The sequence below is a fragment of the Anser anser genome (assembly GCF_964211835.1).
Source record: "Anser anser genome assembly, chromosome: 19".
Taxonomy (NCBI): domain Eukaryota; kingdom Metazoa; phylum Chordata; class Aves; order Anseriformes; family Anatidae; genus Anser; species Anser anser.
Window position 1 is genome coordinate 15,327,163 of NC_139740.1, and position 15,858 is coordinate 15,343,020.

The 15,858-nt window shown below is 39.9% G+C and overlaps 1 protein-coding gene across 8 annotated transcripts in view; it reads left to right on the top strand.

The window, feature by feature from the left end:
• Positions 1-15,858, top strand: part of ASPSCR1 (ASPSCR1 tether for SLC2A4, UBX domain containing) — a 53,765-nt gene that overhangs the window by 8,431 nt on the left and 29,476 nt on the right. For 7 of the 8 annotated variants that reach the window (XM_083804700.1, XM_083804701.1, XM_083804695.1 and 4 more), the window contains 4 exons: positions 3,663-3,763; positions 13,006-13,063; positions 13,878-13,951; positions 14,696-15,134. In XM_083804700.1, the coding sequence (XP_083660826.1) occupies positions 13,013-13,063; positions 13,878-13,951; positions 14,696-15,134 (564 nt within the window). In that variant the 5' untranslated portion in view covers positions 3,663-3,763; positions 13,006-13,012. Of the gene's footprint in view, positions 1-3,662; positions 3,764-12,958; positions 13,064-13,877; positions 13,952-14,695; positions 15,135-15,858 lie in introns of all 8 variants that reach the window. The other variant, XM_083804699.1, reaches the window with a different exon arrangement.

Consider the following 15,858-nt stretch of genomic DNA (forward strand, 5'->3'; position numbering starts at 1 on the left):
AGTTGAGTTAGTTCCCTTTCCTTATTTCTGTTACTGTAGCTTGCTTCTGAGCTTCAACTAAAATCTGAAATTCTTAAAGAATTCATGATATGTTCACACAGCTTTATAGTTTTCTCTGACATGTGCTGTGTTTAGCATTGGTCTAATGTTCCTATTTATTATTATTTGCAAAGGACTTATGGATGCTTTGTTCTGTAGGAGTTATTGTCAAGTTTAGGAGACTTAAATCTTTTAATGCACATCATTCTAACAGCTGGAGGCAGAACTTTTAAAACAATGTGTAGATGTTAATGAGCATAAACATTTTATGTGGTAAAAATGATGTAATGGCAGGTGATCTAGGGGTGCTATCGGTACAGTTCTAATGATAAAGTTATTGACATTTTGCTTATATGCTTGTAAACTTAGGCCAGTGCCAATTATCTCCTATTATTTTATTATCTCCTATTATTTTATATAGAGGCTGGGATTTTTTAGAAAGACTTTTTCTAATGGACTGAATGTGACTTCCGTGACATACTTAGCTTTGAACTGTTGCCCAAAAAACTGATGCAACTGGCAGTCTGAATTTCAGGGCTGGATTCTTACGGAATGGTGATGTCAGCTGTCATCACTCTGCTGTAGCTGAGAAAAATCTAAGGCCTGTATTCAGCACGGAAGAAATCAGGAGGTCATGTTAATGGTAGTATGAAACTACTTAGTTTTGTTGGCTAGTTGTTGATGATGCGACTGATTCCTTTATTAGAAAAATTCCTGTCTCCAGCAGATCACAATATGCAGTCCTGCAAGGACTGGCAGGAGTTGTGGCAGATTACAAACACATTCCTCCAGGGAAAACACTGTAGATTACTTGAGTGTGTGGTGTCTATTTTTATTTCTTGGGGGAAGGATGCAGATTTTGGTGGGGACAAATGAAAACAGATTGAAAGAACGCTTTTGTTGTTCTGTTAGTCTTATGTCCTTCATAGGCTTTTGAATAAGGCTGATTTTTGTGGATTCAAGCAACCATAGTTGACTAGAAACACTAGATTCTATCTAATAGGGATTTTTTTAAAACTCTTCTTTAGACAGGTCAGATAATTGGGAAAATGTAGAGGTAGACATCTTGGGAAAGAAGTCTGAATATTCTCTAAAAGATAGAGATTACATCTGAGGTTCTCTGCTGTCCTCAATCTCTTGTTCAGCTGCTAGATTTTTTCCTTGTGACTTCAGTGTATTCATTTTGGAAGTTCCTTGTTGCTTTCTTCTTGTTGCCATGGGGATTTTTGGTAGAAATTGTCTGAAGAATATGTAGAAGCTGCATGAGCACCTGCTAATGAATGTGGACATTCACATTATAAGTTGGAAAGGCCTAATCCCATTTTTTTTCCTATCACCATATGCAGATGTTTAAGAACTTTATAATTGAACATCCAGAGTTATTTTTTGACATTTTTGATTAATGCACTCTGAAATTGCATGTTAAAATTCGGTGGCTAGGAAGCATTAGTGAATTGCAAGTTGCACATATAGTCTTCTTAGACTTGATAATAGTTGGTTAGGTGTTCAGTAACTTAAGAAAGATAGTTCTGAACCGTGTTTGTTGCTTCTCTGTGTGGATGTGCAAGTATGCTATTTGTTCTGCCTCAGGGAAGTTCTTTTGCATGTTGATGCTTAAGTCAACAGAGCTTTGTGTTGTGTTGGTATTGTACTTTATGAAGCTGCATCAATTCTGTCAGGGCTATTGGAATTCATTTTATATAGCTGTGAAGCCCCTTGCTGTAAAGTTTCAGTTAGTGTAAAACGGAGCCTCTCAGTTGCTTGTGATGATATGTCATTTGGGACTCTTGCATTGGTATTTCTCTGGCTGTGTTTCAGTTCAGGATATGGCATTTTTTTTTATCAAAGTCCTCTAAAAACTGGGGTATGTTACTTGAGATCTTTTTTTTTTTTTCCCCAGGGAACATGACTGCCTTTGACACTGTTAAACAGTATATGAGCTGAACAGTGCTAAACGAGCTAATGAATGTTTAGAAGAGCAGATCTCAGACTGTGTTACTGATTCCTAGAGGAGATGTAATCATCCCAGCATTCATCTTGTCCTGAATTCAGTGTAAAACTCATAAGGCTTCCTCCGTTTTTTGTTTTGCTGTGCTGAAACATGGGTTACTAGCAAAACATTGGGGAAAAATTAAACAAGTTTGTGTTGCCATTTGGCAAGCTGTTTATTCTCTTCCCTTTCCTTCCCAAGTTTACCAAATGTACTTGCTACAGTCACTGTCTAGTTTTCAAATTTCACCCTAGACTTTAAAGGCGAATTTGACACTTGCACTGAAACTGTTCTCTTCAAAGTTCCCAGTGACTTTCTCACAGCTGAAGCTCAGAATGAGTGTTGTAACTCTGTCCCCTCTCAGCCTGTCAGATGCTTTTAATGATGTTGAACACCGTTCTGTAAACAAATCCTCTTTTGACCTCAAGGTTTTGTTCTCACCTGTTCCTGTTAGATTTTCTCCAATTGCTTGTTCAAAAGGTCCTCCATATTCCTGCTTACTTTCTCTGGAAACTCTTTAGGCTTTAGTCTGAGTTCTCTCTATTCCTCTGCATCTTCTGACTCTCACTCGCAAATATGCTTGCTTCAAAGTCTGTCAAGCAGCTCTGAAATGTGCTTTTCAACACTACACTGTCCTCTTGTCTTTGAAGCTAAAATTTCAAATTCTCCAGTCCCTTTTGAAGATGGCTAGCCAAACCTCATCCTCAAAATTTCTGAATTTGTGATTTCTCTTTGACTCTGAGTTGATATACAGTCATTGAAGTGAAGATCAACCATAGTGAACTTGTAGTTGTGCTTTTCAGTCTGCACAGACACCGCAATATTTGAAAAATAATGCGACTCCTCTTTTCTCTGTCTTCTGAATCAAGAGCATTTTTTTTTTATAAGGGCTTCCTTTTTTCTTATCTTTATAGTTACTAGTATTATTGGGAAGCCAGGAGTATAGTTTGTCTTAGAATATTTCATAATCAAATGGATGTTCTCTAGAATTCTTGATGATAATTCATGGAGAAATGAGTTGTAAGGTTTAGAGAAATCCAGAGAATGATGCTGGTCAGGTTGGTGGACGCTTGAACTGCACTGAAATCTGAAAACTGAAATCAGCTGTCCCGCTGTTTCTGTAGGCAAAGATAGTAACATTAACCAGTATCATACTATGCATTCTCACTGTAAGAGGATATATTACAGGTTGTGCAGCTGAGAGGAATATAACAGATTCATGTGACATTATTAAAGTCGTTATTTTCTAGCAGTGCTGAATGTGTACTGGGGGCTTGGACTCTGAAAGCAAAGCTGTTAATTTCATTCTGCAAATCTTTTTAAATTGAAGTCACACAGTCATGTTAATTTTTCACTGATGTGAGAGGATACTGAATGAATTGCCCAAAGAGAGCTATTTACTAAAGAACTAAAATTATAATATTCGTGGTAGAATAGAACCATTCTAAATATTAACTTCTAAAACAATCATTAAATACTCATCGTTTTTATCTAATGTAATAGTTTGCAGCAAGTGTTTAGAAGAAAGTCACAATTTTTGGTTAGCAGGTTCTAAAGATTGTAGAAATACCGAAGAAAGTTGTAGCAAAGAAATTTTCATTGAATATAAGTATTTACTGTGTTTTTCCTACAGGTTCGGATTGCATTACAGTTAGATGACGGCTCCCGTTTGCAAGATACCTTTCTCTGTCAACAGACTTTGTGGGAACTTCTGAACCATTTTACAAAGACCAGGTGAGCAACACAGTGGAAAAAAAAATACTTGTTTGGATGGGTCTATGTATGACAGTATTTAGTTGTTCTTACAGTGTGTTGTGGTTTAACCCCAGTAGGCACCTAAGCACTGCACAGCATCTTGCTCTCTCCCCCTTGTTCTGTAGTGGGATGGAGCAAGGGAATCAGAAGGCCAGAAGTTAGAAAACGCATGGGTTGGGATAAAGAGTTCAATTTTTTTTTTTAAATCACTTAAAAAAAAATTAGGGGGGGAGGGAGCATGATGCAAAACACAATTGCTCACCACCAGCTGACTGATTCCCACCCAGTCCCCAAACAACAGCACCCATGGTAAGCTTTCCCCCAGCTCGTGGAATACAGTGCCACATGGTATGGAATATCCTTTTTGCCAGTTTGAGTCAGCTGTGCAGATTGTGTCCCCTCCCAGCTTCTTGTGCACCTCTGGCCTCCTTGCTGGCAGGGCAGTATGAGAAAAAGACAAGACTTCAACTCTGTGTAAGCACTGTTCATCAACAACTAAAACATCAGTGTGTTATCAACACTACCTTCATCACAAATGCAAAATGTAGCACCATAGAAGCAACCATGAAGACAATAACTCTATCCCAGCCAACATCACCACACAGTGATCCAACTAAATCATGCAGATTTGTAGAATTTGCATTTCATTGCATTTTTTTCCTTTATAACACAGACGTTTGCCTTTTCTTTGCTGTTTCATGTTTGACAATCCATTGTTTTGTTGCTATTTTGTTAATATTGGACTTGCAGTCTTGGTTCAGGGCATAAACTGGTAACAAACTGCAAAGGCCAGAAAGAAACTATATACCTGGATGTATTGCTGCATCGTTCTTTTATACAAACTTATTTGAAGTCAAGTTACTGCCAGAGCTGACAAGTTAGCCTAGATTATCTTCATCACTAATATTTTTGTGTTGTGGTTTCATGTGGTGGAGGGGATTCTTAAGCAAGTTGCTGTTGCTTTTGGGACTTGTGTAGATCTTCAGGGAAATCTGTAGTTCTCAGCAGGCTAATGTGGAATCTTCAAAAGACTTATTAACTCCTATTTAAATGGAAAAATATTTGGTCTTACATTTATTAAATATATATGTGTGTTAGAAATCTTATTGTTTGAGTCTGGTCTATGTTCGTTGTTTTCCTTTGTCTCTAGCTTTGACTTTAAAATGCTGTATTGTTTTGAAATGTCAAACTAAGAAACTTTTCTCTGTAGACAGTTTTTATTTTTTTCATGGCTTGGAAGATGGAGCCTTGAAGCTGTGACAGCCATTCTACTCTGAACAGAATTTCCAAGTTTATTTTTTTTCTATTGTTGTTGGTTTACCTGTCTCTTGATAGTGTCTTTTCAGGTGTTGTGTTTCTAGCTTGCTCTTTCTCTTGCATTCCTCACCTTCTGCCAGTTGCTCTGCACTTTTTCTAATGTGACTAAACTTGCTTCTGTTGCACTCAATCCTCTTGCTCCTCTGTACAGATGCTGTATTGTGCAACTAGGAACTGGTTTTGTTAATTTCTCGGAACACTTACATACTCATCAATCTACAGAGATAGTGGTGATCTGTGCGAAAACTTCTGAAGTCTCCAAGGCTATGGTGCTAGAAAAGCTATGAAATAAATGGTCACTGGGGAGGGACAGGTGACAGTGCAGTAACATTTCAGATAAGCTCAGTCTTTCAGCGTACACTTAGAGGATGCAAAGTCATGGATTGCCATTTGTAATCTGGGCTGGAGCAATTGACCAGTTATGGGTATGTGTTAGTGTTGGACTACTGTACTAGCATAAACTAATAAATGAAGTTTAAAGTTGCTTATTATGTACTGCAATTGGAATAGCCTAAGAAACACAGTTCTGACTTTGAATTGGTCAAACTTACCTCATTAAGTCAGGGTAGCACTGTTGAGTTGTGTAGCTTGAGTTGCTCTGGAGCTGTTGTGCCTCCCAGGGATGTGCTGTTTGTTTTCAGCCAGCTTAGCTCCCTGAATGGCCCGTACCAAGATCAAAAGAGTGCCTGGTGTTGGCCCAAGGAAGGGAGTTAGGATCATGGTGTGTGGGGGGGGGTGGGGGTGGGGGTGCAGAAGCAGGTCAAAAACATCTTCTGAGTAGCAGCAGTGGATTGAACAGTTACTGCTCACTTCCCACGCTCCTGTCTAACTCCCCTTGTAGTATTTGTGCAGCTTCGTGGGGAATTGGCTTACGTAGCTGATTCGTCTGAAAAATAATATTTTCCCTGGTTTTTTTTTTTACTCAAAATTTTGTATCATCATCAGATCTGCTGTGTGGCATTTAAATCTTAAATTGAAAAGGACAGTCTTCATGTAAATACCAGACAGATTCAGATTTTTTTTTTTTTTGGAGTAGGAAAGAGGTAGACAAGAGGGGAATGGAGAAACAAAACCTGGGTATATCTTTGGGGTGTTTTAAGGCCTTTCTTGTGCCTTATTACATACTTCGTGCCCTCTGGGAGAAAAGTGCCTGTTGCAGTTGGGGAAGTGCTAGACTGGTGGAGGTTTTATTTGTTACAGGACATTGTAACACTACTAGTCAATATACATACTGCTCTTCTTAGGATTATAACTGCCAATCTGTGCTAAGTGTTATTAACTTCAGTTCACAAGACACAGCTGTTCTTTTCTGCCCTCTGGAAGCTGAGCTTAGATGTTTGGATGGACTTTGTAGACTTTTGATTAAAGTCAACAAGCAGCAAAGATGCTGTGTGTGACTTGCATAACAAGCTGGACCTGTATCCATCCGTATAGATTTCAGGGGTTGTGATGCTTTCCAGTATGTATGGATGCAGTTGACTGACTAGTCAACTAGTTGTTGACTTTTGCTGAATCCTTCCCTTGAATTTCCAACCAAAGATGTTTTCCTGGAATGCTCAGCTGCTGTAAGTGCGTGAGGGGAAGTATTCTAAATCCACTGGAATTTCCCCCGGGTCTCCAGCGTCCATCTTGGCTAATTGGGTCTGAAGAAGGTCTGGAAGCTATTGTAAATCTGCTCCTCCTCTCAGCGTGCGGCAGTCCTTGCACAAGATGTTTACAGGCCCTGTCAGATCACTACATGAAGGAATCTAATCTGCCTGCCGTTCCCCTTCTGAAGAACAGCACATCAAAGAAGTGACAGTGTGTTTGATGTGTGTGCTTGCCTCAGTGAGTGAATGTAATGGATTAACAGCAGCTGGAGGAGGAGCCTGCTGGCTTCCAAGAGTTATACAAAAATAAGTCTCCCAGGGATCTTTGCTTGGAGTCTGTTCTGCACAGACTTGGTTGAGGGCACAAGTGTTTTAGACCATTTTAGCATGAGGCCTGGGAGAACTGTTGCTTTTCAGTCTTCCACTCTTACTTCTGTGTCAGCTTCAGCAGCTTTGTTGACTTTTACATAGAAGTGATTGCAGTCTGGACCCTGGAAGACAATTTTGACAATGGCTATGACTCTGCTGTTTTTGTGGTATTATTCATTAAGTTCAGATATTTGTCATATATTCTCAAAAGGCTGTTTAATCAAACGGTTCCTTGGATTGACATGGAAAGAAATTTTGGGAAGGTGAATGGAGCTATGTTACATAAGTCAAATTGTTTTGCTCTCTTATGGGTCTCTTGGGTAAGGATGTATGTTTATTCCATTGTGCCCTCAGCTTTTCTCCTCCTAAATTCTGATCATCCACCTTTAATGATAGGCAACCTGAGGTTTAAACTTCATTACTGTGGGCTGCTTTTGTCTGCCCTTTTCTGTGATTTCAGGGAGAAACTGCAACCTATAAAGAGTCTGAACTGTTTCCTCCACGTCTCAGCAGTCCTTTATTTTTTGTGCATTTTTGTCAGGGATTTCAGGGATTTCTATAGGGATATAGGTGATCCTGATTGCAAACAAAAACATTTAAAATAAGGTAGGGATGACTAGCCCTACTGGGTTGTCTGGAAAAGTCTGAGCACACATAGCCTGTTACGGTGCGCTAAAGGTAGTCTCTTAGGTGCTATTTTGCTCCAAACTTCCAGTTAGGGGACAAGGGTTTGTTTGTTTGTTTGTTTATTCTTCTCCTTCCTCTTTCCTCATCAAATGTTAGCCTTTGGAGCTTAGTTACTGCTGCAAAAGGGGAGGTAGGAGCCTGGGTCTTGAGTTACAAGGTAAAGCTCAAGGATCACAGCGTGGACATGCGTTATCTAGCACAGCACTCTGGCAAGGTTTGCCTTCCTTGCCAGAGTGTAAGCAAAGCCCACCCATTATTGGAGTCTTTTTTTTTTTTTTTTAAAATAGGATTGGAAGCAGAAGTGACAGCTGCAAAATGCTTCTTGAGTTGAGTTACTCAGAGGTTTGTGATAGCCTGAGATGTGTCCTATATGCTGATGTTTTGCTGCCATTGCTTTGAATACACTAGCAGTTGCAGGATTTATAAACACAGCTTCAGGTAGGATCTTCCTGCTGTATGGGAGGATGCCTGGAATAATGGAAGCAGCTTTCCTCCCAACTTTGGCAGTAGTTTCAATTACTCCAGTGTCTGAGTAACAGCAGATGAGGGGTCACATAGGAATAGTCATACTGGTGCAAATAGTTGTTCATCTGCTACAGATTGATTCCTACGGAGCATTGTATATGGCTTTCTATCCTTGACAGAGTATAACTGATTGCAGTACTGCACATGGTGGCAACCTATTTTTTTTTTTTTTGATCATTCATCTAGAAGGGTAATTGTTTTTCATAATCCGAAGATTGAATGTAATAGCTAGGATGCTCTGGGTTTGTCTGTCACTTCCTGCATGGTAGCATTTGATGCATTGGCTTGGAGAAGTGTATTCCCCCCCTACATAAAATAAAAAAGATACCTCAGTACTGAAACCATTCTGATCTGTTGCAGCTGGTCCCATAGTAGTTCTCAGCCCCTCACTTCCCTGAATGAGACCCATCCCTCAGGACTGGTTTTACAGGTTGCTTTATTTGGATTTATTGAGTCTAGCAAGTGGAGCTTGTCAGTTTTGTTGTGACTTGCCTTGTCCCGTATTATCATGCTGTTGCATACTTTATTTAGAAAGGCTTAAGTTTTAACCTTTAGATCAAGGCTGGAGATAGACTGTTATAATTAAAGCAAACAGAAATCTGAATTCTGGCCTGTGCTTAACAGGTTTGCTCTCCCACATCCTCCATCTGGAACTCTTTGATGTGCTCTTGCTCTTGAGGATTACTCAAGGATTGAGTATTGTTTTCCAGATGGTGTGTTCAATTCTGAGTGACTCCTGATTCCAGCTACTTCACTTATATTTCATTGAAGCTGCATTTTTAGTCTAAATGTAAATGTCCTTGATGAATTTTTCTAGAACGTAATGGCTATATCCTTTTGTTTTTCTGCTCTATAGTCTCACTGGCTCCTTCCCTGATCATTTTTTCTTGTCACTTTGTACTGGGCTAACGAGATGCATGTTACATTCGATGTTTTGCATAATATTTTATATATATTCTTCTGAGCTGCTAATCTGTGATCTATTTTGGACAAAACAGAGAGACTGCATAAGGTATTGACAAAGCTAATGGTGTTACGTAACTCCAATTGAACATTATGACGATACTTAAGATTATAGGAGCCACTGCACTGAAAATAGTATTTTGTGTTTGGGTACGCAGACTCATCTTCTGCTGTGCACGCAGATTGATAGTGTGCTAAGGGTTATTTTACGTCCTTCTTACCTGGATAGAGAATCTTATTTCTGTCTTAAGATGGTCTTTCTGTAATAATGGTTATAAATAATCACCTTTGTGTTGGGTTTATTGCATGCCTACTTGTGGTCTTAACAGCTACCAAGTAGAAAGTTCTCTAACAACAGTAGTCAGCGTGGCCACAGCACAGACATACTCCGTAATGTGCAGAGTCAGTTCAGGAAGTGACACTTCAGAGTCACTTGGTTGACTGAATGGATTTTGGCTACTGTTTAAGTGATCCTTTTCCTTCATAAATCTGGGAGATAATTTTGTGACTGGGAATATTGTAATTTAAACATGTATATTTTGGGGTGCATGATGCTGAAAGCAGGATGTTTTAAATAACGAACTCAATTCATTTAACTCCTTTGTAGGAAAAGTCAGAAGGAACCCAGGCTCGATCACTGATTCCCTTTTCTTACAGGCTTTCCCTGTTCCACCCCCCAGGTATGATGCTCGCAAATTAAAGCACGAGATAGAGAATGAGTCAGACAGGTCCAGAAGGTAGTTGTCAGTGGTACAAAATCTAGTTGGAGGCCAGTAATAAGTAGAATGCTGCAGGGCTCGGTGGAGGGTCCAGTCCTGTTAAACATCTTGATTAATGATCTGGGCAATGAAGTAGAGTGCACTCTAAGCAAGTGTGCAAATGACACGAAGCCGGGGAGAATGATGGATTTCCCAGAGTCATGCTGCCATCCAGAAGGACCTGGACAGGCTGGAGAACGGGACTGACAAAAACCTCATGAAGTACAGCAAGGAAACGTGCAAAGTCCTGCACCTGGGGAGGAACAATCCCAGACAACAGGATGTGCTGGGGCCCCCGTGCAGCTTGAGCAGGGGTGTTAGACCAGAAGACCTCCAGAAGCCTCTTTTGTCCTCAACCGTTCTGTGATTCTGCGTCCCTGAAGGTACAGGTGATAGGTATGAGTAATGTGATAGATGTAATTGGTCTGAGTAGATGAATGTTTTATAAGCATATTTAACAGAATGTGTGTCTGTGACTGCTTTTGCAGAATTGCAAACAGTGCAGAGAAATGATTGAAATAGATCTTTCTAAAACTTCTGATTTCTAGAGGGAAATACTGGAGTGCTTTCAGGCTGCCAGGGCCTTGTAGATTTTGCTTTTTTTCTGTGAAGTGTACTGCAATCACTAGAATCAAATAACTGAGGAGACAGTTAAGTGCGAGAATTTACATAATGCTCTAAATAAGTCATTTGCAAAGTTATGTTTGAATTTAGTAGTAACACAGGTGTAATAGCACATAAAATGACAAGTTGACTCAGTGACTAATTCGGCCTCTTTTGTTCGAGGTCTCAGGAGATGAGCAAGGATGTGACTGTCAGGTGGATTTCATTAGCTGATTTGTAGAGTGGTGGATTCTGTTAGTCATAGGAGTTGCGTTGAGTGTTTCCTGGTGGGGTGAGGCATAGGAGAGAGCTTGGTGGTCTCCATCCAGTGTAGTCTGCTGTTTAGAGAAGCAGATGATAAAGAAGATTAACCTTTAACATTTAGTATTTTCCTATTTTATGTTAACCCATTCAATTTTAATTTCTTCAGTTCCCTGGCACACTGCTTTGCCTTTCTGATTGCAGGTTGAATCCTAGGGGTTCAAGTTTTATGCATTGTTTTTTTCTTTTTTTTTTTAATCTTGGATGGATGAATATAATTGTTGTTTATATTTATTTGGATGAGCATTCTATCCTGAATCACTACTTGTTGTGCTGGTTTTCCTCCCACAGAATAATCCACCATCAACACTTATGTTTGGTGTGCTGTTTTTTTTCTCCCACAAGATAATACACTATTAATGCTTGTTATTTTTTGTTCCTGAGGGGGAGAATTGGATTTGGAAAGAATACAGATTACAAGAAGAGGCTTTTTTTTGGTTAAAGCTATGTCACTCATTAAGTGGAAAATCTACTTCACAGCTTCTTGTTTAATAACGGGAGAAAAAAAAAAAGCAACACAATCCTTCCATCTTTAATTGTTCTTTCAGTTCTCTAAATTGTTTTCTGCACAAATTAAATCCTCCATAGTGAAGCTGGGAGATACCTCAAGGTAGGGCACATGGTTCACTTCTGCCATGATGTTCCCAATGGCATCAGATGATTCTTACCTACAGTGGAAGAGAGGAGTCATAAACCAATTCTGGACTACAGAGCCTGATCACTCCGTATAAATCAAAGGGCTAGACTGTACCCTCCTAATTGTAGGCTTGGGGCCAAATCAGCTCCTGTAGTAGAGGTCAGCATCTGCAATGATTCTTTCTTAGATTGAATGCTGATACTATTGGAACCAGACTTGGTTCCAATTCCAGAGTAAAGTACTAAGGCACTTACTAGCTGCCTGTCCAAAATTCTGGTCAGGGACTTGTTAATGCTTACAGTGGTGGCTTCTCCAGTAATGAAAAGATGCAGAGAGTGTGTGGCAATTATCTGATTAGAATTTAGAGAGGCTTGTGACAAAACTCCAGGTTGATACCGGAATAACTGATCTCTGATAGGATTCTGAATTAATGAGGGAGCCGAGTCATCTTCCATATACGCCTTCACATTTCAGTGATGCAAGAACGCGCACGTTTCTGCACGCAGTGGGCACTGCTGAATGCATGAATGATCTTGGATGGATGAAAACTGAGACTTGCAGTGGTAGATTGTGATTGTCTTTTTCCTTTCCATGTTTGATCAAATGAATATGTAATAAAGCTTCTCTTCCCCTTGAATGCCGCAGAATTGCTTATCTTGAGGAAAATGGGAAGAGTAGTATCTTTTTAAGAGTAGCACTTTGGGGCTGTCTTCTTCACAGCCCTGAACTGGTTCTCCCTCTTCTCTGTGCTGTGAATCCTTCACTTATATCTTCCTCTGCAGATGGCCTGTCATCAACTTGCATCATTGCCTCACTGGAATGCTCACCTGTATGCTTATCTTCACTTTTTCTAGAGCAGCAGCCTTTTCTTTGACTTTGTTTTGTCCCTAGTCTCTAAAATCTAAAAGTTTCTGCTGTTTGTTGTTGTTGTTGTTTGTTTTAAATCTTTCTGATACTAAGACAAGCAACCTCTTTGTTCTCAGATTATTTGCTTCAGAGCAGTATTTCATTCTGTTCTGCTGCTGTGCATACATGGGAAGAAACTGACCCTTCCCTAAAGAAAGTACAGTCTATACAGTCATAAACTATTGAACTTAGATAAGGGCTTAAAAAGAGCAAGTACTAGTCATGTTACAGATTGGGCACTGAGGCACACTAAGAATGGTGTTGAATTTATCTTGTAAAATCGGCTCATTTCAGAATTACTTGAAGAATTATTTCTCCTTTATTTTTCAACTTGCCAGGAGCTGTGTTTAAGGAACAGTGAATATACCGGAGCAAATTCTTTACTTAATTTCTAATACCGATTCTGTGAAGTGTGTAACGGCTGTTGCTGGAGTAACAGGGAGGAGAGTGATGCTAGCTAATTTTGCTTCTTACTATTTCTCTACGTTGGTTTTGGAAGGGATAGGCTGCTCTACAGATGCTGCAGTATTTTGCTGTTTATTGCAGGGAGTTTATGGAACAACACGGTGAATTCTGTCCAGTCTGTATTTACATGCGAGATGAGGTAAGTCATCAAAACCTTCTTAACCGTCTCTTCTTCTGTCCCTAAAATATAAGGAAAACTTAGCTCCACTTTCCAACCTGGAAAGTGTTTCTTTTGAACTTTCTTGAGAGGGGAAGTAGAAAAATGTTGGTCTTTTGAAAGCCTGACAAGTCTGTATGGAAAAAAGCTTTTTTGGAACATAACCCAGAGCCGTTTAGACTTCTGAGCCCATAAAATGAGCTCAATGACTTGTTTGTGTTTTTCTTTCCAACTTCTTTTAAAGCTCAAGAGTCAAAACAGTGGTTTCATTTTAATAAATATTTGCTTTCCTCCCTGTTTTGATCTTTTGCTGTTAATGTTTTGTTTAAAATTTTGTATGTGTGTATTATGGAATTCATTCTCCCTAGCTGTCCCCTTCACTTCCCACTGACCTCTGTGGACAGATCGTCTTTATTCTGGAACGGGTCATTACAAGCAGATGGGAAGTGTATGTAATGAAATCAGCTGTCTTCTAGCTCAGAGATGTTGCCTGTGATATAACTGCTGACATAAAAATAACGCTTTGCCGAGGTTAAATCAGATTTGGATGTACACATGGGACAGAAGCATATATAGGTCATCTTCAATGAAGATCCCTTAGTAAGCAGTGAATATGGGAAAGCCAAACAGGTGAATACAGATGTATTCAGGTCTCATTTCCAACTGCAGAGTGTGCTGTGAGTTGTTTCTGGTGCTGTGTGATGATTATCTTAATATAGGCTTCACTCTAGAAAGAGGTCTTTAAATGCTCTCAGATAGACAGTTAATATATATTTTTCCTCTGTTTTTGTTACAGATCTCAGGAAAAGATGAACTAGAGAAGACAACACTGAAGTCACTTGGTCTGACTGGAGGCAGTGCCATCATCAGGTTAGGAGGAGAAAAGTTTGGGCTCTTTATTTTTCATTTTCACTCTAGTGGTGAATTTGTTTTGTTTCAAGTACCAAAAAAATGCATGAAAATAATTCAAAAAGACAAACATCACTGCACTTGGTAATTGTCTTTGCCTGCTTATCTGAAACTGCTGCCCACATGTGCTTCCCACAGCTACAGATGCTGGCACTGACCAGTCATGTGCAGAATAAAGGGAATTGTTTGCTTCTTTTCTTTTTCTTTTCTTTTTTTTTTTTTTGGGGGGGGGGGGGGGGGGGGGGGCGGGGCTTTTATGGGTGCCCTTTCTTCTTTTCTTTTTTTTTTTGGTTTGTTGTTTTTTTTAGCTCCCAGTCCCTGCAGTGCCTCCTGCTGATTGGGATCATGAGGTGGGGAGTAGTCAGTGACAGGTTTTCTGTGATCATCTAGCCAGTTTTTTATAATATATACAGAAGGTGGGAGTGATTAAAAACAGTGTTTTACAGCTGACTTTTTTTTTTTTTCCCTGGAAGGCAATTTTCTTCTCTTCCTGTGGGGGTAATTCCCGTTTTTTGGGGGGGGTAATTCCTGTTTTTCTTCCTCCTTCCTCCTAACTTCAGAGCAACTGCAACTTGTTCTTTGTAACTCTGGAAGAAGCAGATTATTAAATTATGATCTAGCTGTCTCCTTTGTGTCTTGGTCATGTTGAGAATTGGGAGGACAGTACTTATGATAATCTTTTTTTTTTTTGGTGTTGTCTTTAAGGGTTGTCATGAAGAAATGCAGTTTGTCTGGTCGGGAGGAAGCTGCAGATGCCATGACACAGTGTAATGAGCCAGTGGTGAGGCCAGGCTCTATCAGAGGAGCAGAGAATGTGCCCTTACCTCAAATGCACACGTTCCCAAAGGACTTGGACCACAAGGATGTGGCCTCATCTTTAAACTGTTGCACAGACAATCAAGGCTTGATTAGAGAACCTAATGCCAGTGTGGAGGAGCTGTCTCCTCCCTCAGAGCCCAAGTCTACCCCATTCGTCCCTTTTTTTGGAGATGGACAACGTCTGGGGGACACTTCTGTGGCTACACCACCTCTTGGGTTAGATAAGCCATCTTCAAAGCTGCCAGCAACTTTTTCTAGCCCTGGAGGCCCTTCTGAGCCAAAGAAATCTAAGAACAGCCAAGAGCTGCAGAATGAGCAAGAGCAGGTAAGGTAAAATTTGTTTGCAGTGAGGGCTTTGTATCATGCCTTGCCCTAAGTGTGGAAAGACGTTTCCATATTTGAGATGTCGCGTGGTTCTTCCCTCTCCTCCCCACAATTTATCATTGGATGCCTTGGTGACATATAGTTCTGCCAAGTAAGTTCAGTAACTTGCATTTTGGTCTGTTTATTGTAGGATATATGAAAGATAGGAATTTATGAATTTGGGCACTGTCCAGAGGCAAGCAAAGCTTTGAACCTTGAGATATCCTTGGTGATTGGTTCTAACGCAAGCAACACAAGTGCATTAGAAACAGCCCAGAAGAGCTTCGATTTCTGCGTCAAATTTCATGAAAAGCTAAATGTCTTTAAAAAAATGCCCACTTGTCACCTGAGCCCTGGTAACTTGGCTTTTTTTTTTTTTTTTTAGTTGCTATCTACTATGTAATTTTTCTAAAGGTGAGCAGAGTTTGTCCAGACTTCTGTCTTCTATTACTAAGAAAGTGCTTGCTGATTGTTGTGACTGACTTGCCCTCTGAATGATCTGGGAGATGCAAGTCTGGTAGAGTTTTCCACATGGGAAGGGATAACCTTTCTAGCTCATTGCAGGATTATGTCCTAGGAGGAGAAGTGGTCTTAACAGATTTGCTGCAACTTGATCACATACTTCTAAGATCTGAGAAGACAGTTTCTAACTCTTAGGTTGTAAGGTGTACTCTATTTCTCATCTA